Below are 22955 nucleotides of genomic sequence, written 5' to 3'. Positions count from 1 at the left end.
GCAGTGGATAGAGCACCAGACCTGGATTCAAGAGGACCTGAGTTCAAATCTGGCCTTAGACACATAACACTTACTAGCTGTGTGACCCTGGGCAAGTCACTTAATCCATTGCCTAGGCAAAAAAAAAAACCTAGCAAGATACATCAAAAGCTCATTATCCTTCATGGACTGACAGATGACAAACCATCACACTATAAATACAGATCTCAAAATATAGCACAGGACTCAATCAATAAAGGGTATTGGAGCTGGACCATCATCACAGATTGAAATGTTGCCTGCATTTGCAGGAGTAACATTGATCCATACGATTTTACTTAAGAGCAGTATTTTAAATCAATGACACCACCCAAAATACTCATGATTTTCAAGCTATATGGATTAAAGAGTGTTTATAGTCTAGAGACTGAGCAAAGGAGACTGGAATCATGGGAACAGGATGGAGTACATGGGCAATCCTTCTCTCCTCTGGTAGGATTGTACCAAGGATGCTTTCAGAGAGCCTACAAAGGATACGTTTATATCCTAATTTTTTAATTCAGATACAAAAACCAGTTACTTTATTTGCCTGTGTGATAGGGGGTTAATGGAAGAAGCAGGATTCAACTCCCACGTCACCCCAATCCTAGGACAGCTCTCTTAGTAGCACAGTGGTTAGGTTAAGTCAACAGGCTGCTTCTTCTCCTCCTCCCCCTTCTCCTTCTCCTTCTTTTGGCTAGGCAATGGGGTTAAGTGACTTGTCTAGGGTCACACAGCTAGTAAGTGTCAAGTGTCTGAGGCAGGCTTTGAACTCAGGTCTTCCAGGACTTGACTCCAGGGCTGGTGTTCTATCTACTTCTTTATCCACCTAGCTGACCCTCAAAAGGCTTCTTTTGGGGAGGCTGTGTCTATCACTGCAAATAGCCAACTTCATCTGACGAGGACACCAGGCATGTCTTGCTTCTCCAAACTCTCCCTGCTACCTTGAAACATCATATGTATTTAAAATTATTAAAGAGAGAGAAGGTTGTATTTTCTTTGCCACAGCATGTTAACTATAAGGTGAAAAAGTAGTTATTTAAAACCAATTTACAACTTCCCAGATGTGCAAACATTTGGTAATCAATTGTTTTACAACCCATAATTGTTCTAATACCTTTAAAGCTAATATTACAGATGAGGCCTTGTTTGTGGGAAGGAAAAGGGCTGCAACATATTTCCTTTGGGCATTTTTGGGAAAGAAGCAGTATGTAGGAGAGAAGGATCTGTATTATAGTGGAAAGAATGCCGAATAGAGTGAGGGGGCCTAGGGGTGGAACCAGGCTCTGATATGGCCAAGTTATGTGATCAAGTTCTGTCAGCAAATTACTCTCTCTCTCTCTCTGGGCCTCAGTTTCTTTCTCTGTAAAAATGAAGAATTTCTTTCTTTTTTGGAGGCAGTTGGGGTTAAGTGACTTGCCCAGAATCACACAATCAGTAAGTGTCTGAGGCAAGATTTGAACTCCAGTCCTCCTGACTCCAGGGCCAGTGCTCTATCCACTGCACCACCTAGCTGCCCCTAAATAAAAAAAAAATGAAGGATACCAAATAGATGATCTCTAACATCCCTTCTAGCTTGGATATTCCATGTCCCAAGGGCCCTTCCAGCTCTGACATTCTGTGTCCTAAGGGCCCTTCCACCCCTGACAGTCTGTCAGTTTATAATTCTCATGCTCTTCCATTATGCTGAGGCAGCTGGTGACATAGTAGATAAAATACTGGGTCTGGAGGCAAAAGACCTGAATTCGAATCCAGCCTCAGACATTTACTAGTTCTGTGACTTTGGGCAAGTCACTTAACCTATTTGCCTCAGTTTTCTCCATTGTGAAATGGGGATAATAACAATGTCTACCTCCCAAGGCTGTTGTGAGGACTAAATGAGAGAAAATATTCGTAAAGTGCTTGGCCTGTTGACTGATTATTCCCTTTACATTTCCCCTTATCCTGAGGTCAAGGAAAGACAGCACAATGCCATGCTTAACAGACATCTGAGGTACATCTAAGAAAACCTTATTCATACGGAGCTGACTGTTTAGAAATTCATTCTAGAAGGACGCCTATAATTTCCCTTTGTGCCAGGAGTTTTTAACCTTTTTATAGGCCAGAGACCACTTTGGAAGCCAATTATATGGAAAAACAGTGATCAAAGTATTTGGGAAAAAAACCCAACCACCAAGTTCAAGGTCCCCACATTAAAAACTGAAGTTGTGCTGCCTTTGGGGGGGAAAAAGAAGCTCACTAAGAAAATTCATAATAAAAGGATGAGTTGAGGAGGGAATGTTTAATCTCCTTAGGACCAAAAGCATTTTCAAGTATTTTGATTTCACCATTTAAATAAGTAATCATGAAGCTTATTAAAAATGAGTTCTCTCTCTTCATTAAGGTAGACTCAGACACATCTCTACTTTGTAATAGTGGGATGACCATCAGTTTCCTTTATAGTATGTAGACTGACATGTTACCTCAAGCAAGTCACTCCATGTCTCTTAGACTCAACTTCCTTATCTGTAAAATGGGTTTAACAATTCCTGCCCTAACAAGGTTAATGTGATAATCAAATGAGTTAATGCATGGGGGAATACTTTGTAATCTGTAAAACTCTACAGTTATGTTTGGGGTTCTTTTTCTTTTTTCTCTGTATAATGCCTGTAAGGGGGAAGGTCCAGGTGATGGAGACCATGTTTACTTTGTGGAAAATGTTCAGCAGCTTTCAGCATACCCACTTTCTTTTTTCCCCACTTAATAGTATTTTATTTTTTTAATTATATGATATAGGCCATACATGTACAATCATATTAAACACATTTCCATATTAGTCATGTTGTGAAAGAAGAATCAGAACAAAAGGGGAAAATATGAGAAAAAAAGAAGAGAAAATAGTATGCTTTGGTCTGCATTCAGATTCCATAGTTCTTTCTCTGGAAGAGTATAGCATTTTCCACCATGAGTCTTTTGGAATTGTCTTGGATCATTGTATCAGCACACCCACTTTAAAAGCACAAGGGGAATCTGAAGGGAGTGACAGGTGGAAGCCTTAGGAGGAATCAGTAATACAAGAAGGGAGGCTAATAGTGTAAAAGGGGAAACTGGCAATGTGAAAGGAATATTTGGTGGCATGCAAGTTGCAGCCAGACACTGGTGGAGAGAGTCAGAGAAAGTGCCACTAGCCTGGTCTTGATGTTTGGAGAGCTGGTGCTTGAGCAGATAAACTTTCTTTAGGTATTAGAGGAGTTTCTTTTCAATCACTTCCTCTTGATCTCAGAGCAATAGCTTATGTATTGTCCCCTTGGGTATTGGAACCCCAAATACCAGGACCATGTGAATTCTGCCTTTCCCACCTTTTTCCAGGTCACTGGCTTCAGCTCTTCATATCATAGCTCTCTTCCATGCTGCCAGTTGCTCCTTTCATATCATTGGTTTCCCCTTCCACTTCTCACAATCCAAACTTTTCCTTGGGGGACTGCTGTCCCATGTCCCTCCCCACCCCCACCCCACAGGAGTTCTGCCATCCATTTTCAGTGAGTATACTACAAACTGCCTCAATTACTTATGCACAGGCTTCTGGGGGGCGTATTTCTGAAAGTAAAGACAGCATCCCATCCCATAGAACTGTCACTTTACACCCTTTATTTATACTGTTCCCATACATTCTCATATTCTTCATTCAGCTGGAGATATTTATATCCACATAGTGCAACCACCCATTGGACTCAAAGCTCCATGAGGGCAGGGACCATGACTCCTTTTATCTTTGTATAGTCCATTGTGCCTTTCGGGATCTCGTAGATAGATTCTGATCAATGTGTGCTTATTGAATCAAACTCAGTTAATGCTGTAGAAACAAGCCATCACATATCAGTGCTTGTCAAGGGGGAAGAAAGCCACACTCCAGGAGCATGTGGAGGGAGGGATGGTGGTGGGCAGAGCTAAAGATGATCAATGCCATTGTTTACTTTTTCTAAATTGCTTCTCAGCTCCTCGCCCCATCCCAATTGAGATCTGGATGCCCTCTATGTGGCACCATGATGGATAAAGTAACTCCAAAGGCCAGTCTGTTTGGGGATTTTAATAGGAAGCCTGGTGTCAGCAACAGAGGAATTATTTCCCTCAGAGGAGTTACATACCACAATTAATTTTCACCAATGGTTCTGTGGGTACAACTGTATCTTCCTATTGATTGAGATAAAGCATTTGGCTGAAATGTAATTAAGTTGAGTGCTCTAAAACTCGACTCACAAAAGTAAACATTTCTGAGACACAGTGAGGACAATTTAGTTGAGCCAGGAGGATGACAAGGGATTCACTTTGCAAACAAAGACAAAGATTGAATTGGCAACTGAAAGCATCTATACCAAAGATGGCATGCAGGTTGAGCGCTTGGTGCCACCCTCCACCTGCTCCAGGGTCATTCTTCCCATACCTCTGAGAGTTGTCACCTCACCCCAGTCCATCTCCCTTGTACCACATTGTAGGCTTACAGATTTTGATTCGGAAGGAACCTTAAGGAACATTTAATCCAATACTCTCAGTTTACAGAAGAGGAAAAAAAAAGAAAGCCCACAGAGGTGAAATGATTTGGCTAAGGTTTCAGAGTGCAGGCTTTGTACCCAGGTTCTCTGATTCCAAATCCACAGCCTTTGCCCCACACCATACTGCTTTCCTTCCAAGTTGTGCTATGAGAAAGAAGGTTCCTCCATTCTTTTCTCATCTATTCCAGAGTAAAGCATGTAGCATCACAGAAAGTGGACTGGCTTTAGAGTTTAAAGATCTCAGCCAGAAGCCTTACTCTATTCCTTACAATTTTCAGGATCTTCCCACTACTATAGAATGAGACAATTGGTGCACAAAGTGATCTCTAAAATCCTTTCCCTGCTAGCCTATGAGTTTGCATTTTCTCTTCTAGGCAATTCTATTCTCACTGGAGCCAGTGAAGGGTTTTATGAAGGGGAGTGGCTTGCTTTGACCAGTGCATTGGGAAAGATGACTGCGGCATCTGTGTGGAGGATGGTTTGCGGGAGAAAGAGACCAATTAGCAGGCTTTCATGATGGTCTAGACAAGAGAGGATGAAAGCCTGAACTAGGATTTTGCCAGTGTAAATAGAGGAGAGGGGATGGAGCAGAGAAATGCTATGGAGATAAAATGAACAGGTCTTGGCAACTGATTCGATGTAGAGAGTGAGAGAGAGAGAGAGAGAGAGAAAGCTGAGGAAGGGAAGAAAACAACCATTTATTCAGCACCAACCACGTTCCAGGTCCTGTGCTAAGTGCTTTCCAAATATTGTCTCATTTGATCCTCACAACAACCCTGGAAGGTAGGTGCTATTAGGAGCCCCATTTGAGGAAACTGAGGCAGACAGAGGTTAAGTGACTTGCCTAGGGTAATCCAGCTAGTAAACTTCTGAGACCAGATTTGGACTTAGAGCTTCCTGATTGCTGTCCCACGGCTCTGTGCACTATGGCGCCATCTAGTGACCTCAAAGGGTCAAAGATATCTCAGAGGTTTTAAATCTGAGCGATGCTGTCCGCAGAAAGACAGAAGTTAGAAAAAGGTATGACTACAGATTCTGATAGCTTGAAAGGGAGACGATATAGTGCAAAGAAGACTGGCTCTGGAATTAGAAGATCTGAGTTCAAATCCTCCTTGAGGCTCAGTCTCTGCATCTATAAAACAAGGGGGTTTGGACCTCAGAGTCTCCTTCTAGCTCTTAAAAGAAAAGAAATTTTGGGGATTCCCATGCTTTTATTTTGGCCCCTAACAGAGTAGAAGCAACACATTTTTAGGAAGTGGTGGAAGAAGACAGTCATTCCTAGAAGCATACATCCTTATAATCACGCAAATGGCAGGCAGCAATCTGATGCTGGAGGAGGAGACAGAAAAACTACAAAAATCAGACACAAACATTTTTCAAAGCATTGCAACCTGGGGCAAACAGCCCTACTCATCCCAGCAGCCCTTGACAGTATGTACTACTGTATCAAATCCTAGTGCAATCATTGACATTCCTAACAATGACTGGGAGTCATTCAGAAAAAAAGAGTTTTATTATGGTTAACATCCTCTGTTGTTAATAATAATAATAATGACGATGATGATGATAATAGCTAACATTTATAGAGCTCTTACTATATCCCAGGCATTGTGCCACATTGTGCTTTATAATTTTTTATCTCATTTGATCCCCTCAAACCTGGGAAGTAGATGCTATTATTATCCCCATTTCACAGAAGAAAATATAGGTCAAATGACTTGTCCAGGGTCACACAGCTAATAAGTGTCTGAGGTTAGGTTTGAACTCAGGTCTTCCTGAGTGCAAGTCCATCACTCCATTTCCTGTGTCACCCAGCTACTCCACAGATGGTCTATGAAGTTTGTTCCAACTCTGTGGAACGAAGGGTCACTGTCCTCATGCATTAAGATGAATCCATATCCTGAATGCCATCCTTTTTAATAGGCAAGCCACAGAGCCAACCCTTGGCTCCTCCAACCCATGAAGTCTGAGTGAGGAAAACACACTCCTCCATCTGATCAGCCATCAAATTCCTTTCCTCTGGCTCAGCGTGACATTAATAACTTTTCTGCAGACTGGATATTGACTCTGAGATAAAATGGGGATATCATTTGATATTGTCAGAGTCCTGCTTCTTGGCCCTAGCCAGGGGAATAGGGAGGGGGAGGATGGCCGCTCCATTTAAGGCAGCCCAAGTTCCACAGCCGGACTATTCAAATGCCAGGGATACTTTAGATCAACCCAGGAACCTGTTGTTTTATTTTTATTGTAATATTTTGATAACCACATTTTAACTTGATTGGGGTTTTTTTGGTCGTTCTATGTATTTCATTTTAGGCATTTAAAAACATCCTGAGAAGCGTCTATAGGCTTCACCAGGCTGCCAGAGGGGTCCATGACATGAAAAAGGTTACAAACCTTTGCCTCAGAGGGGAAGCTACTAGCAGCTGAGAGGGGTGGAGTATGTATGGACCCAGGAACAGACGCCTTCCAAAGGTCCTGTTTGAGTGGAGTCTTGAGGGAAGTCAGGGAGTCTAAAAGGCAGGTGTGTGGAAGGAGAGCATGCTAGGCACCTGGATCAGTTAGGGCAAAGGCACAGGGATGGGAGATGGAGAGTCCATTCATTCATTCATTCAAACATTTATTTTAATAATCTAACAAGGGCAAAGCACTGACTTAGGCACTGGAGGAGATAAAAATATTGGATAGCCCCTGTCTTCATGCAGTTTACTTAAGGCACAGGTTGTACCCAGGAGGGACTGGAGGAAGTAAGGAGATATGACAAGAGTTCAAGCTCACGACAAGAGAGTGGGGGCAAAGCCAGGGAAGGGGCTGTACCTCTCCTTTCCTCTCGCCTCCTGCCCCCCCCAACTGCTCTTGCCCCTCTCTGCTTTCCTGGATCCAGTGAAGTGCTTTCTCTTTACCCTGATAAAACAGGAGGTGGGGAACTTGCTTTCTGTCTGGGTTCACAGTCTCTAAGGAGGAAAGATCAATCAACGGCAAAGAACAAATTTTTTAAAATGTCAGTTTGGGGACAGGTTTGAAGGGATTCCTGTTCTGCCTTTCTACTGGAAATAATAAATGATTTAACTCATCTAACACACAAAAAGAAACAAGAAATTTTAAATGGTCCTTTGTGCATACAACCAATATTTTAAGGAATACTACTTTTCAACATCGTGGCTGATCAAGGTAGAAGATAAATGAGCAAAGGAAGGAAGAGAAAGGGAAAGGAAATGAAGTAGAAAAAGATACAGAGAGAGGGAGGGGAACAGAGACAGGCTTAGGGAGAGGAAAGAGGGAGGGGGAGAGAGAGAGAGAGGGAGGGAGGGAGAGAGAGAGAGAGAGAGAGAGAGAGAGAGAGAGAGAGAGAGAGAGAGAGAGAGAGAGAGAGAATAGAGAAAAGCAGATACATAAAAACAGGGGATATGAAAGAGGAGAGGAAGAAGGGATTACAGAGGTTGAGACAGATAGAAAGGAAGAGAGAGGTATAGAAAGAAAAAGATGGAAGGAGGCTAAGATTCAGGGGTAAGTTCTCCTGTCATACTCTGTTGGTCACCCAATGGGCAAGTGGGTTGTCATTCCTGTCTATTGAAATATTAATTTCCTAATTGCTGTTCACAGTTTTCCAGCCACTTTTAATCCCTGAATCTCTCAGAGTTTCTGAATGAGACAACTACAGCATCCTTCCAAGAAGAAAGTATTTTCTGAATTGTAATGGCAGCAACCATACTAGTATCAGCTCCCCAGATGCCACATCGGGGGCCAGATTTAGCCCTGGGAATGGAGGTGGCTTCCTCCAGTTCATATCAAACCACTTCTCCTGAGAAAAAGAAAAGTGATACTCACAACTTATGGTTATCCCCAGCTCCACTCCTCTCTTCTTGGGTAGCTTCACATGAAAGGTGCCACTACTCGGGATCACTGACTCTGGAAAACAACGACACACATGCCCTATGTGTCTGAGCAATTTGAATGCTTGTTAAAAGTAATTCAGGGCTGGTGTTGACCTCCCCAGGCAAGACAATCAGACCACTTTGACTTCTGGCCCCAAGTTTTTCTTATTCGCTTGGTTGTTTGTTATTAAAGCTGGAAAGAATCTTTGAGATAATGAAGTCTAGTCATCTCATTTTACAGAAGAGGAAACTGAGGCTCACTCCCAGCAAACATTTAGAAAGTTCCTGCTATTGTACCAGGCACTGTGCTAAATGCTGACATACAAAGATAAATAGCAAAATAATCCCTGCCCCTCAGGATGCTTTCATTCCCCTGGGGGCATACAGTATGGAAACAGGCAAATAATTATAAGATAGTATGAAGAGAAGAGAGAGAGATTTAAAAGCTAAGAGGATCATCAAGGCTTCCTGTGTGGGATGGCACATGAGCTGAGCCTTAAAAGAAGCTGGGAAATCTAAGAAGTGGGTGGAGGTGATTTGCTATAGGACATAGCTGAAGTGTTATTGGGGGGTAATGGCGGAATGGTTCAGTCCTCCCAGATAACATTTGCACTTTAACTAGAGCTTACCAAGATTTCACCCAAAGGCAGTATTTACTTGGTAATGTTGGAATCTCAGGCATTCTAACAGATCAGTCAGGGAGTTATTTGGAGTTATCTGGACCTTTCAAGCCCTGTCAAACAACATTATATCATCTTTGCCACTTTGGCTCAAAAAGGATAGCTCCTTCAAAAATGGTCCCATTGTAATAACAACTTCCTCCTATTCAATATTTCAAATTTTAAGTGTGAGGACTCTGGAAAACAGGACTTAGGAGTCTTATAGACCACCTCCACTCCTCTACTCCAACCCCATCCAACGCCCAATGAGATGGAGCTTCAAGATATTCTAGATCCTTCTCCAACTACTCTGACCTACTCAGGGACATCGACCTTGGTAAAGATCTTCACAATGCCACCAGAATCTAAGAGCTGAAAGCCAACCAGTTCAACTCATAACTGATTGAGGATTTCCTCTATCCTAACTCTAACAAGCGGTCATCCAGTCATTGCTTACAGACCACTATAAAAGCCCTCCATTCTATCACTGGACAACTCTGATTGCTAGGAAGTTTTTGCATATGTGGAGCTAAAATTTGCCTCCCTGTCATCCCCCTCCCTGCTCCCAATCATCTTAATTCTGTTTTCTGCAACTACATAGATAAGAATGCTGCCACACTTTAAGACAGGGACCAGACTTGTCCAATGAGTTTTAATTTCTTGAAGCAAAATAATCCAGGCCCTTCAACTGTCCCTTTTGTAGTTTCCAGATTCCTCCCCATCCTGCTTACATTTCTGTGGATTTATTTCAGTTTGTTAATATCTTTCTCACAATGCAGTCCCAGAGTAGGACATACCCATCTAGACAGAGTGTGACCAGTGCAGAGCACAGTGGGACAACATTATATAGTTAGCCTAAGATGGATTTAGCTTAAAAAAATTAAGCATCTACCTCACACTATAGCTCATACTGAGCCTGTGGGCAACTAAAATCCCAAGATCCCTTTTTGCCACATGAATTACTATTAAGCCATATTTCCTCTATCCTACCCTTGAACAAATTGATTTCTTGAGCCTAAATGGAGGACTTCACATTTATTCTGGCTAAATTTCACTTTATTGATTTTAGACTCATTTTTTTTCATCTTCTTTCTGGAACTCTCAAAGAATTTCATAAGGGAGAAAGGATCTCAGTGGCCATTTAATTTAACTCATAAGTCCCAAAGAATCACCTTTTACATACCTAACAAGTGACCACCCAGTCTCTCCAGTGATGGATAACCCACTGTTGTGTGTGACCACCCATTTAGCTTTTTGATAGCTTTCATTGTCTTGAAGTTTTTCTTTACAATCTATCATCCGTTCCCATATATTTTCCCTAGTTGTTGTCATTCACAAATGTGAAATATTCTCTGAGGGAGGGGAGGCTTTGAGTGTGCCCCACTCTGGGTTCATGGAGAATGTTCTTTTTAGCCAAACTGTCCTCTTCATATTCTCTGTACAGGACATCCTATCTCCCTTCTTTATGTCTTCATGAAGATTGTCACCTATCCTCAAATGCACCCTTCTTCACCTCCATCTCTTGGAATCCCCAGCTTCCTCCAAGTCTCAGGCCAAGTGCCTCTTCCTACATGACACTTCTCTTAATAGTCCTTCTCCCCTCATTACTAATCAGCTCCTTGTACTATTTGTTCATCTATATACCTATTGTTTCTCCCTTAAGTAGAATATAAGCTCCTTGAGGGTAAAGACTATTTTGTTTTTGTTTTTATACCTCCAGTGCCTAGAACGATACCTGACACATGGTAGATGAATATAAATATTTGCTGAATGAATCAATGAATGAAAGTTGGGATACTCCAGAGGCCCTTCATGGCTTATGTGGTTCTTAAGAAGACCCACCTTTAGGTAAAGCCCCTAATCTGCTCACCCAGGATACTTATATGTATGCTAGTATGCAGGCTAGTGACATCACGAGGTCCCTCTGTGGCCATGATGTGGCCCAATATCTCCTAGCCATCCGTTGGTCCCAAGGGCACTGAACTGACATGGAACCCACCCAGCCTAATAATAACCACTCAGCTGTCTCACCAGCTGTTAAGCCAAGAGGCTATATTAAGCCTGGGGAGGCTAGGGACTAGAATGCTATGAGCATTAAGAATGTGCCTTCCACTCAAGGGAGAGCACCACCCCAACAGGATAACCATATGATTTGGCATGGCTGGTCAACAGATAGGAAGTTCTTCACCTCTTTTGGTGCCACTCCCTTTTGTACAGAGATGGTCTTACTTTATTTAACAGAGTAGAACTATCAACAGACCCTTAGACTAGGCAGCTAGATGGTTCGGTGTTTAGAAAGCCAGACCTGGAGTCAGGAAGACCTGAGTTCAAATCCTACCTCAGACATTTACTAGCTGTGTGACCCTGGGCAAGTCACTTAACCTCTCTTTGCCTCAGTTTCCTCATCTGTCAAATGGGGAATAATAACAGTACCTTCCACATAAGGTTGTTGTGAGGATGAAGTGAGAAAATATTTGTGAAGCACTGAGCACACTTCCTGGCACATAGTAGGCACTTAGTCTCCCCATCCCCACCCCCTTTAGATTAGTTCACATATATCTATTTCCAATGTGCTTTCACATTCAATATTGCTTGAGATACTAGTGAGGTAGGCAGGACAGAATTTGCTTATCCCCATTTTATAGATGAAGAAACTGAGGTTCAAAGAGATTTGGTGATTTGTTCAAGGCCACCCAGGTCATAAGTACCAGAGCTAGAAACTAGAAATGAGCTACTCTCCCCCACACTCTTTATCATACCACAGCCTCTTCTTTGGGAGCACCTAAGAGCACCTTGGGAGAGAGCAGAGAACATAAGTTTGTGGGGCAGAGATGACAGGCATCATGGGATCAGGGAAAAGGCCTGAAAGAAAAGAGGATCCTCTTTCTGAATTCTGACACGTAGTAGGCCCACTTTTGGAAGCATGCTGAAAGTATAAGGGGTCCAGTTACCTGCTACATCAAACTCAATCTCCAGCGAGACTTTGTTTGATAGGGCGGCATCCCGCAAGAGCTGGTTGGCCTCCTCCATGGTGCCATCTTCCGTGGCAATGCTGTTGATGGACAGTACTCTGTCTCCAACCTGCAGCAGGCCACATCTGGAATCCCCAAAGAGAGGGATAGTGGGTAGTAAGGGTTGGGGCAGAGTGGGGAAGGTGGGAGACAAAGAACATGGGATGGGATCACAGTGTCATAGCTAGAAGGAACCTTCGAGGTCCTCTCGTTCCAACTCCATTGTGTGACTAGGACACAGCTGAGGCCCAGAGAGGGGCCTTTATGGGGAAAAAATATGTATCCATGGCCACATGGAAAATTAGTGAGAGTTGGGTTGGGAACTCAGGGCTCCTAACTCCCAACCCAGCTCTCCTCACAATACTATGCTCTCCCAAGGCAACGTTCCAGCCCATGGAGGGTCATTGGAAAAGTATGTACAATGAGGGCATAAGGGCATTTACCAATGAATCAGATTTGGTTCTGACCCACAGGAGGCTTACAGCCCAGTGGTGGAATGAGACCCAGACACATATGCAAGGCAGAATTTGACAAGTACCCAAGAGAGGTACAGACCCTAAGAGGAATTCAGAGAAGCAAGTAATCACTGTGGGCTGAGATAGTGAGAATGCATACACTTGGACTGTGTCTAATAATAATAATAATAATAATGACAATAATAGGCAGTATTGGGGTTATCATCAGAGGCAGACTTGGAATTAGGATTAGGTTTTCGAAGTGATGTCATTTGATTCTTACAATAACCTTGTGAGGTCAGTGCTATTATTATCCACATTTTACAGATGAGAAAATTGAGGTTGGGACCGGTCAAATGTCTTGCCTAGGGTCACATAGCTAAGTAAGTATCAGAGGTGGGATTTGAACACAGATCTTCTTGACTTCAAACCAAGCATTCTAGACACCACCCCATCTAATTAATGGCCTTTAGACCTCGAAGGATGAATAGAAATTAAATTGAGAAAGGGCAAAGGGAATTCTGGGAAGGGCAATTATGTGGGCATAGATTAAGAGGCAAGAAAGGATCAAAGGATGAAAGATTTAGAATGAGAAGGGAGCTTGGAGGCCACTATGCTCAACCTGCTTGTTTTCTAGGAAACTGATGACTAGAGTCTGAGGAGCTCCCCCAGGCATCCAGGGAGCAAGTGACCAAGGTTGGACTTGGCCCCAGGTTCTCCCACTCCAGATTAATTTTTCTTCCCACTGTGGCCTGGCGCCTTTCAGAAAAATGTGTTAGGAAGATGGCGAATAGACAGTTTGGAGAAAAGTCTTCTTATTCATGTTTAGATCATTGTCATTGTTAATATGTTTATATCTATACTTTGACTGCTGGTAAATTTAGTCTTGAAAAAAAGTTAACATTTAGAACTATGCAAATGGCAGCCTTGGGTGGTATCCTTCAGCCAAATAACATTTATTAAGCACTTTCTATGTGCCAGGTATTGTGCTAAATGCTGGGGATACAAAGAAACAGTCTCTGCTCTCAAGATTTCAGTCTACTAAGTGGTGGTAGCCCTTCCCCCCCCCCCGCTTCCTGATGGTCTTCCCTCAAAAGCTGGACGATTTCTCATCCAGAGAGAGTTTCTGGATTAAATGGCGTCTGAAGTGCCTTTCAACTGTAAGATTTGATGGGAAGAGGACAAATGCTTGTGTCCAAGGCTCACCAGGCCCATCATGCCATGTTGGCTTGGTGTTGCTATATGACAGCTGTTTGAGCCTGCCTTCACGGCTTAATAACAATGGGGATCATAAATGGGACGCTGGAAAGGTCTTCTCATGGTTGAGAAAATCAGACCGCTTTTATTTCTGATTTTTAAGGTTTTCTTTTTTTTTCTTTTTTTAAGAGTTGGAAAGGATCTCGGAGGCCATCTAGTTCAATCCTCTCATTTGACAGATGAGGAAACTGAGTCCCAGGGAGGTTAAGTGATTTGCCTAGGGTCACACAGACTGAAGGTCAACAGCAGGATTTAAATCGGGATCCTCTCCCTGTTGAGCCTGTGCTTCTTCCACTGTGTAAAAGCCAAATTTAGGTCATGTTTTAAGGTTCACAGAACAAAGACAATGGGGAGAGCCTGTGCCTGACCTTTCTTATGCATTGCTGCTTAGCAGAGTGTTGGGTCAGTTTCCTCTGTGACTTGAGAAGGGAAGGGAGAGGGGAGGGTAGTGACATTCTGGCTCGTTCCCATGGACAAGAAAGACAAACCACTTCTCCATCTGCAGGACCCTGTTCTTCTTAACACCAACACCCTTCAGATGCCACAAAGCTGGAAAGACTTGGAGAAAAGATCTTGTAACCAATCATGTATCTCTTTTCCTAGTTTTAGCCTGGCTAAGTCTGGAGAGGGTCCTTACTAACTTGGCTCCAAGACATGGACTACTTTGGCCATGGCAATAATTGTAGACTCTCTACTGAATTACAGATTTGAGATCTCCAGCATTAGAGGGAGACCCCCCATTAGTGACATTACAAATTTCTGAAGAATCCAGGTCTTAAGACTAAGACATCATCATACTAGGAGGCAACTTGGCCTGCCACTGAATCACCTGTTGGACCTGGAATCAAGGACACCTGAGTTCAAATCCTGCCTTGGATATTTCCTAGCTGTGTAGCCCTGGGCTAGCTGTTTGACCTCTTTCAACCTCAGTTTCTTCATCCATTAAATGGGGATAATAATAGCACCTACCTTACAAGGCTGTTTTTTAATATCAAATGAGATAACATATGCAAATTGCTTTGTACATCTTAAAACAATACATGAATGCTAGCTATCATCATCATCATCTTGGGCAAATCACTTCACTTCTCAGTTCTTCAGTTTCTCCCTCTGTAAAGTGGGGATAATAAAGCACCTCACTCAAGTTAGACAATAACTACAAAACACTTTGTAGACCTTAAAGCGTGATATGAGTGTAAGCTAGCCCATCTCTTTAGTTCACTTTTGCTTTTCTATTTTAGGTCTAGAAGGAACAGAGGAGACCATCAAGTCCAAATTCTCCATTTTCCAGATAAGGAAATTGAGGCCAGAGAGAGGAAACTTACTTGTGTTAAAAGTATTGCATCCTATTGGTCTCCTGACTGCTTGTTTGATGCCCTTTTCATTACTATAACCTTGAAAACAACACCCCCAGTGCTTTTTAATTCGGCATGGTCAGAGAGGCCCAAAGGCCCAGGTTCTTAGGTCACGTAGTCAGGAACTCATTGGGGCCTTTTTGAATGCTGTCCAGAGGTCGGAGTAAAAAGTCTTATGTTTCTATAGGCAGCTTCTCTCCTAACACACACCACACACACACACACACACACACACACACACACACACACATACACACAGAGTGACTTAGATACCCTGCAGGTTCAGGTGCCCCAGAAACACAAGCTATTTGGACCAATGGGTTCTGCCTTCCATCATGTAAGTGAAAGGCTTGGACCAGATGACCTCCAAGAGGTTCCTTTCTGGTTTCAATCTATGATCTTGTGACTCTAGAGTATAGAGGAATCGTGCTATTCAGAGCAGATAATTTCATCCATCACCCATGCTTTACAAATGAGGAAACTGAGGCTCAGAAAAGAGGAAATGACTTCCCCAAGAATCACACAAGTGGAGCCAGGATTTGAAATCAAGTCTTTTGACTCATATGTCAAAGAGAGACAGAATATAATCAAGTGCCAAGTTCAAGATGAAAAATTAGGCACTTTCTACAACTCTGTGGTGTTTCAGAGGCTTCTCTCAATTGTCCCAAGTCAGTTGTGACAGTAGGACACTTGGCCTGATTTCCTACGCTGCCTGGACAATTTGATAGCTTGAAGTCCAGCGTGTCTGGGGTGGCATTTTGATAATAGGTCACGTTCTTTGGGGGAAATGACCTGTGAGTCTGCAGAGACGGAATAAGTCCAAAGCAGCCCAGGATAATTACAGCCCCAGCCCTCATCAGTCTGGCCTTGGACTTGGCATAGTTCTGAAGGCTGGTTTTTATCTCGTCTTTCAGGATTTTTAGGTATCTAGTCATAGTCCTCTGGGCACTGACTTGGAGCAGAGATTGGTTTCCTCCCAGAGTTCCTCACTGCTGCAATGACTTCACAGCAAGGTGACTAGCCTACTATTGCATGAGATAAGGGTCACGATGAAGGAGGACTTTGAAAGTCTCTAAGCCACAGCTGTACTCTCTTGGACAGGTGACAGCTGAGAAAAGGGAGATTGAAATCCCCAAAGTCCTAGTCTCTGGCATAGCCCATTAAAGCTTCTCCAAAAATGCAAAAGACAATTGCTTAACACTTAAGAACCAAGTCCTGACCTGGGATTCAAAGCCTTCCACAGTCTGTCTGGTCAATCTTAGCACTTGCTATACATACAGACACTTAGACCACCAGACACACAGACATTCAGAGGCAAGCATACTTACCAACAGACACACTCAGAAGCACACATTTTCTCAAAGTCACAGAGATAAGTACACAATACAAACACAAACATATTTTTACAAACACACAGAGAAACAGACGTAGACCTCTCTCCCCGCTCTTTGACAAGTTGACTTAACAATCCTATCTTCCAGATTGACTCGGCCTAGGAACTTGGGGAGTCTGGGGGAGTAGAACTGGCTTCCCCAGTAGAATCTGTGTTACAACATCTCTGAAATTAGACTTTGAGACATCCCTCATGTAGTGTAAGCCTCTTCTGCTTAATTGACAGAGAAAAGCCTGTTATAATTGCAAATTGGATTTAAAACTAAGCCAAGGGCTTGCTACAGCTTAAGTCTCTGTCCCAGTGAGTCTTGCTGGCAGAGTTGTGGTGTGTAGAGAGGCCTAGCCCTTTAGTACCTACTGGATCAAGCCCCAAATCCTCTTAGCCTGGCATTCAAAGCTCTGAACCAAACCTGTCTCTCTCTTTTTTTCTTTGGAGGTAATTGGGGTTAAGTGACTTGCCCAGGGTTACACAGATGGTAAGTGTTGAGGCCAGATTTGAATTCAGGTCCTTCTAACTTCAGGGCTGGTGCTAACTAGATGCCTTTTCAAACCTATCTATTTAACTTAATTATCCCTCGATTATATCCATCCTCTGCTCCAGTCAGGATGGTTTCCACACAGACTATTTCCCACTTCCACACCTTTACTCAGGCCATTCTTCTTATCTACAGTGCCCTTCCCTTTCTTCTCCACCTGCTTAAATTCTAGGCAGCATTAAAGGCCCAACTCAAGAGCATCTTCCTTCAGGAAGTTCTTACTGACTACTCCAGTACACATTAGTTTCTGAACTCCCTGACCCCCATTGCATGTATCATACATATAGGGATGTAGTGGATAGAGAGCATGCCTTGAAGGCAGGAAGACTTGGGTTGAAGTCTTCTCCTGATGCATATTGGTTGCATGACACTGGGCAGCTCTCTAGAATGTTTAAGTTATAGAGAAGGTGTCAACCTACTTCTAGGTGGAGAGAATTTCTTATATCATTATCTTATCTTATATATCATATCTTACATCATTAAGATTATAGGTCCAGTTCCTACCCCGTCCCTCAAATTGGCATCTGATTACATGTTATCTCTGTTTGACATGTGACTAACTAAATCTTAAGCCACATGAGGACAAGTGTCTGGAATTCTAGGGCCATCTTGTTCTTCTCTTCCCTGTAGCCTCCAGTAGCAGAATTGGGTCTGGAGAAATACTTGTTGGTTTGAAAGCTGGATTGGTTCTGGTTCCTAAGGGATAGATCTAACCTCTCAGCAGGGCTGTCGGGCTCAATGAAGCGGATGAGAGGTGGGGAAGAAAGGGTTTCTGTGGCGAAGATTCCACCTTGGAGTTGGAGTCCAAAGCCATTCAGGGGGTCACCCCTAAGGACTACTTCTGTTGTTTCTGTGTGCACGATTTGGCCACCAGGCCCCACAGTGCTGGAGGCAAGGGACACTGAAAGAACAGAAAGATAGATTAGGTTAGCATCTGTAAGCCAGAACACTCAAGGGGGCTTTTCTTTCACTGCTCAGTCTATTCTCCTAGCATTTATAAGGAATCTAGACAGTGGGCTTGACTTTCCCTTTGTTACCTTAATAATATCTTCTACCACCCTTTATTCCTCCCTGGAATGAAACATCCTTAATGAAAGCTTCTACCCTTTGGAAGGCAGCTAGGTACAGCAGAGGATAGAGTGCTGGGCCTGGAGTTGGGAAGACCTGAGTTAAGTCTGATCTCAGGCACTTACTAGGTATGTCACTCTGGGCAAGTCATTTAACCTCAATTTGACTCAGTTTCATCAGTATAAAATGGGGATAATGATAGCACCTACCTCATAGAGTTGCTGTGAGGACCAAGTGGGAGAATATTTGTGAAAAGCTGAGCAGGTAGTAGGTGCTTAATAAATATTTATTCTCTTCCTCTTCTTTTTTGTTGCTCAGAAGGATAATGATGGGTAAAGTGAAGCAAAGAGAGAGGAAGGGATGGGGAGGGCAACCTTACACTCAGCAGATCCCAGAACCTCAGAATTGGAAGGACCTTTGGAGTCACATAATCCAGTTCCCATGTAAAACAAGAATCCCTTTTCTACCTAAATTTCCTAATCTGAGCAATACATGGTTAGTGAGTTATCATGGGTCTAAAGTTGGAAGAGACCTCAGAGTTCATATCATCCAAGTTCTTCATTTTACAGATGCAGAAACTGAGTCTCAGGAAGGTTATGTGACTTGCCCAAGGTCACAAAAGTTGTAAATGTCGGAGGTCAGATTCAAACCCAGGTCCTCTGATGCCAGAATACTCTTCCCATTGTATCTCTGCTGCCTGAAATTTGGGCCAATCTACATTGTCCTACAGGGACTAAGTATTTAAGGTCACATCAGAAAAGCAGCGAATACGTGCGTAGTCCAAACGTCACAAAAGAAAGATGTCATCTTCCACTATACCTCGTGTAGGAAAAAGACAATAGCCACTGTTTAAATCTGAGGGTTGTCCGAATTCGCTTTGAGTTAATTCTGGTCACCCATGCTTTGAAGGCTTACAAAGCACAGTGCTTACAACTCCCGAGGCAGTTAGGAGAGAGGAAGTGAAAGCTCAGAGAGATGAAATAATTCCCAACAGTCACATAGCTAGTAAATGTCAGGGCTAATATTTGAACTCAGGTCTCCTGGCTCCAAGTTCAGCACTCTTTGCACTATCCCACAGTACATTGATTTCTCCGTCACATATTCACAAACTTAGGGCCCTAAGCTGGAGGATGCTGAAACCAGCTCACACCAGCTCAAGAGAGTGAAATGTTACATTTTCAGTGGAAGCATTTTACACCTCAGAAGTCGGCAAATACTACAAATCAGGGCTTGGTTTATTGTTTTGTTCACTGTCTAGACTTAAGATAGGGCTGGAGAAATTATCAATAACATAGATCAAACTTAAACTGTGTCGTGCATATGCTTTCCCCCCCTAGAGTTGGTTGTTAAAAATTTTATCAGCACATTGTCAGTTGCAAGGTACCTTAAAGATTGTCTAGTCAAAGCCCCTAGTCATGTAGTCATTCAAGCTCGGCTCAGATGCTTCTGGTAACAGGGATCTCATTGTTTTCCTAGGTACCTGTATCTTGTGATTGGACAGCTCTCATTGTGAGGAAGTTCTTCCTTATGCTGAGGCAAAATATTTGCCTTTCTGTGACTATGTACACCTCTTGTTGGTCCTAGTTTTTCCCTGTCCTACAGTAGAATGCCTGACTTCAGAGCCTATTTTAGGAAAAGTAAATGTCATAGGCCGGCAGGGATGAGAAAGCTATACGCTCTTGGCATCCCACTTTGGACCTTAGAATGCATTTTTCCTAATAACACTATGTTATAAATGGAACCAGGATACTTTAAGCCCAACTCAACGCCCAATTGTCATAATTGGTTCCTTCCAAGTGCTTCATTTTTCTGCTCCCCAAAGATGACTTATGGTTGGCTTGACCCCAAATTGTCTTAGTTTGGATCATGCTTAAGCCTGCAAGATTCTAAAAATCTCTCTTTAGCAGCAGAGGGAACAAATCCTAAAAAGTAATAATAAGAATAAATAGTCCTAAAAGAGTAGGACCCAGAATCTTCTTCAGGGGTGATAGCCAAGGTAACTGCAAAGAATCTGGGGAGATAGCCCAATTAGTGGAGGAAAGTGGGGAGAGGGCTAGATTCGTAGAATCTCAGAGCTAAAGTAGTGTATCTGAACTGGAAAGGACATGAAAGTATAGAATGTTAGAGACAGATGGGACCTTAGAACACAAAATGCCAGGCCTGGAAGAGGACTTAAGACACAGAATGTTCAAGATCTGGAAGAGACCTCATAATGCAAATCTTAGACAATATCTAGGTCAATCCTTTCATTTTAGAGATAGAGAAACTGAGGACCAGAGAGGATAAGTGACCCAAAGACACACGTCTATTTGGGGTCAGTTTCCTTACATGAACTTTTGTACTCCTTTTTCCTCTGTCTTCTCCTCATCATGGTTGCCCGGGGGCTCATGGGTTGGGTGCTCCGAGGTAGTGTGCTCGAGCTCGGGCAAGAGAAGCCATGAGCATTCAGCATCGGTGAGGAGAAAGGGGCTGCAGACAGGGCTGGGAAGAAAGTTAACCGTGGTTGAATGATGTGGCAAAGTTCAAGCCCATCCCCAACTCTGTAACATACCTGACTGGATGCCACTGAGCTCTACATTTCCAAGGGCTTAACAGGGGCCCATTCATTTAAAAAAACATCTAGAACTTTAGGATGTTCACAATTTGTTAAAAAAATTTCCCTTTTTCTGACTTCAAGTCACCTTTAGCTTAATTAATAGTATAATAATATTGAAGCCCAGGGGTGTCCATGCTTTTACTCCCTGACATAACCAGAAAATGGATCTTTCTGGGTTTCTATTGCTTCTCTGACATAGGATGCACCATGTCACCATGCATCATGTTTTGTTATTACAGGGTGACCATAAGAGCTGACCTGGTGTTGAGCCCCTTTCTCCCTCTTGTACCTAAAGCAGTTGATTTCATTTTTTGAAAATAAGATTAACTATTTACCAAATGTACCATTTCCTACTCCCCTGCCTTGGCTTTTACTGTCCCCCAAATTTCTACCCAGACTTTAAAACCTTTCTCAGATGTAAATGCCGTTCCCTGCATATTAGCCTTTCCTGATCATATATGATGAATACCCTTTTCTTCCTGAGGCTTGGCACTCTTTTTGTTTATATCTCTTCGATGCGTGTATTATGACTGGACTATAAGCCCCATGAGGGCAACCATTATATAATTGATCTAAACTTTGCATTTCTCTTAGTACCTAGCATAGTGCTTGGTACTCATTAGACCAGGAGTTCTTAACTTGGAGTCTGTGAGCTCGTTATTTTTAATAATCTGATAACTGTATTTCAATATAATTGGCTTCCTTTTGTAATCCCATGCATTTAATTCCTGTAAAAGCATTACTCTGCAGATTCTAATGGTTTCACTACATTGCTAAAGCAGCGTATGACCCAGAAAAGGTTAAGAATCCTTGGTTCATTTTGAGACAAGCAGATAGAACTCTAGGTCTGGAGTCAAGAAGACCTGAGTTTGGTCCTGCTTCAGACAGCTGTAGCCCTGGGCAAGTCATTTAACCTTTAACTCTTTTCTGATCTGTAAAGTAGGGATAATAATAGCACCTACTTTCCAGGGTTGTTGTGAGGACCAAATGAGATAATATATGTAAAGCACTTCATAAACCTTAAGAGTTAGTGTTAGTTATTATATTACTGTTGTTGTTCTAATTGTTAGTAAGTGTTAGTTATCATATTGTTGTTATTGTTCTGATTGTTAGTAAGTGTTAACTACTATATTATTGCTATTGTTCTAATTGTTAGTGGTAGCCACCATATTGTTGTTATTGTTCTGATTGTTAGTAAGTGTTAGCTATTATATTATTGCTATTGTTCTAATTGTTAGTGGTAGCCACCATATTGTTGTTATTGTTCTAATTGTTAGTAAGTGTTAGTTATCATATTGTTGTTATTGTTCTAATTGTTAGTAAGTGTTAGTTATCATATTGTTATTATTGTTCTAATTGTTAGTAAGTGCTAGTTATCATATTGTTATTATTGTTCTAATTGTCGGTTAAGTGTTAGTTATTATATTATTGCTATTGTTCTAATTGTTAGTGGTAGCCACCATATTGTTGTTATTGTTCTAATTGTTAGTAAGTGTTAGTTATTATATTGTTATTATTGTTCTAATTGTTAGTAAGTGTTAGTTATCATATTGTTATTATTGTTCTAATTGTTAGTAAGTGCTAGTTATCATGCTGTTATTATTGTTCTAATTGTCGGTTAAGTGTTAGTTATTATATTATTGCTATTGTTCTAATTGTTAGAGTTTGTTATCATATTATTGTTATTATTCTAATTGTTAATAAATGTTAGTTATTATATTGTTGTTATTCTAATTGTTAGTGTTAGTTATCATATTGCTGTTGTTCTAATTATTATTAGTGTAATGAATTCAATTGCAATGCTTGATTCTAATTAATGCTATTTGCAAATGGTTCATGCCCTTTTATGACACTGTAGGCTTCCTAAGGACAAGCACTGTGTTGTTTTAAATCCATATAACCCCAGCTCCTACATTCCATATATAGAAATGACTTAACTGAATTATGACGGCAGTGTGGTACAGGGGAAATAAACTGGTTCCAGAGTTAGAAGACCTGGGTTCAAATCCTGGCTACACCTATGTGATGATGTATTATCCTATGCTCCACCTTGTATTACATTTATCTGTGTATGTGTTACCAACCTCACTGGAACAATCAATCCATCAGCAAGAATTTATTAAGGACCTACTATGTGCCAGGACTCACGCTAAGTGCTAGGGAAATAAAGACAAAAGTGTAAAAATCCCTGCCCTTAAGGACTC

The 22955-nt window shown here is 42.1% G+C and overlaps 1 protein-coding gene across 1 annotated transcript in view; it reads right to left on the bottom strand.

Annotated features, from left to right (window-relative positions):
- Positions 1-22955, bottom strand: part of GRIP2 (glutamate receptor interacting protein 2) — a 169601-nt gene that overhangs the window by 53438 nt on the left and 93208 nt on the right. Inside the window, exons 11-14 of the mRNA XM_078151683.1 lie at positions 20484-20636; positions 17802-17988; positions 12033-12178; positions 8376-8456 (exon numbers count right to left, since the gene is read on the bottom strand). Of these exons, the coding sequence (XP_078007809.1) occupies positions 8376-8456; positions 12033-12178; positions 17802-17988; positions 20484-20636 (567 nt within the window). The remainder of the gene's footprint in view (positions 1-8375; positions 8457-12032; positions 12179-17801; positions 17989-20483; positions 20637-22955) is intronic.

The sequence above is a fragment of the Phascolarctos cinereus genome, unplaced genomic scaffold, assembly GCF_003287225.1.
Source record: "Phascolarctos cinereus isolate Bilbo 61053 unplaced genomic scaffold, phaCin_HiC Scaffold_4;HRSCAF=312, whole genome shotgun sequence".
NCBI lineage: Eukaryota > Metazoa > Chordata > Mammalia > Diprotodontia > Phascolarctidae > Phascolarctos > Phascolarctos cinereus.
Note: the sequence above shows the minus strand (reverse complement) of the source record. Positions and strands in the feature narration are given on the sequence as shown.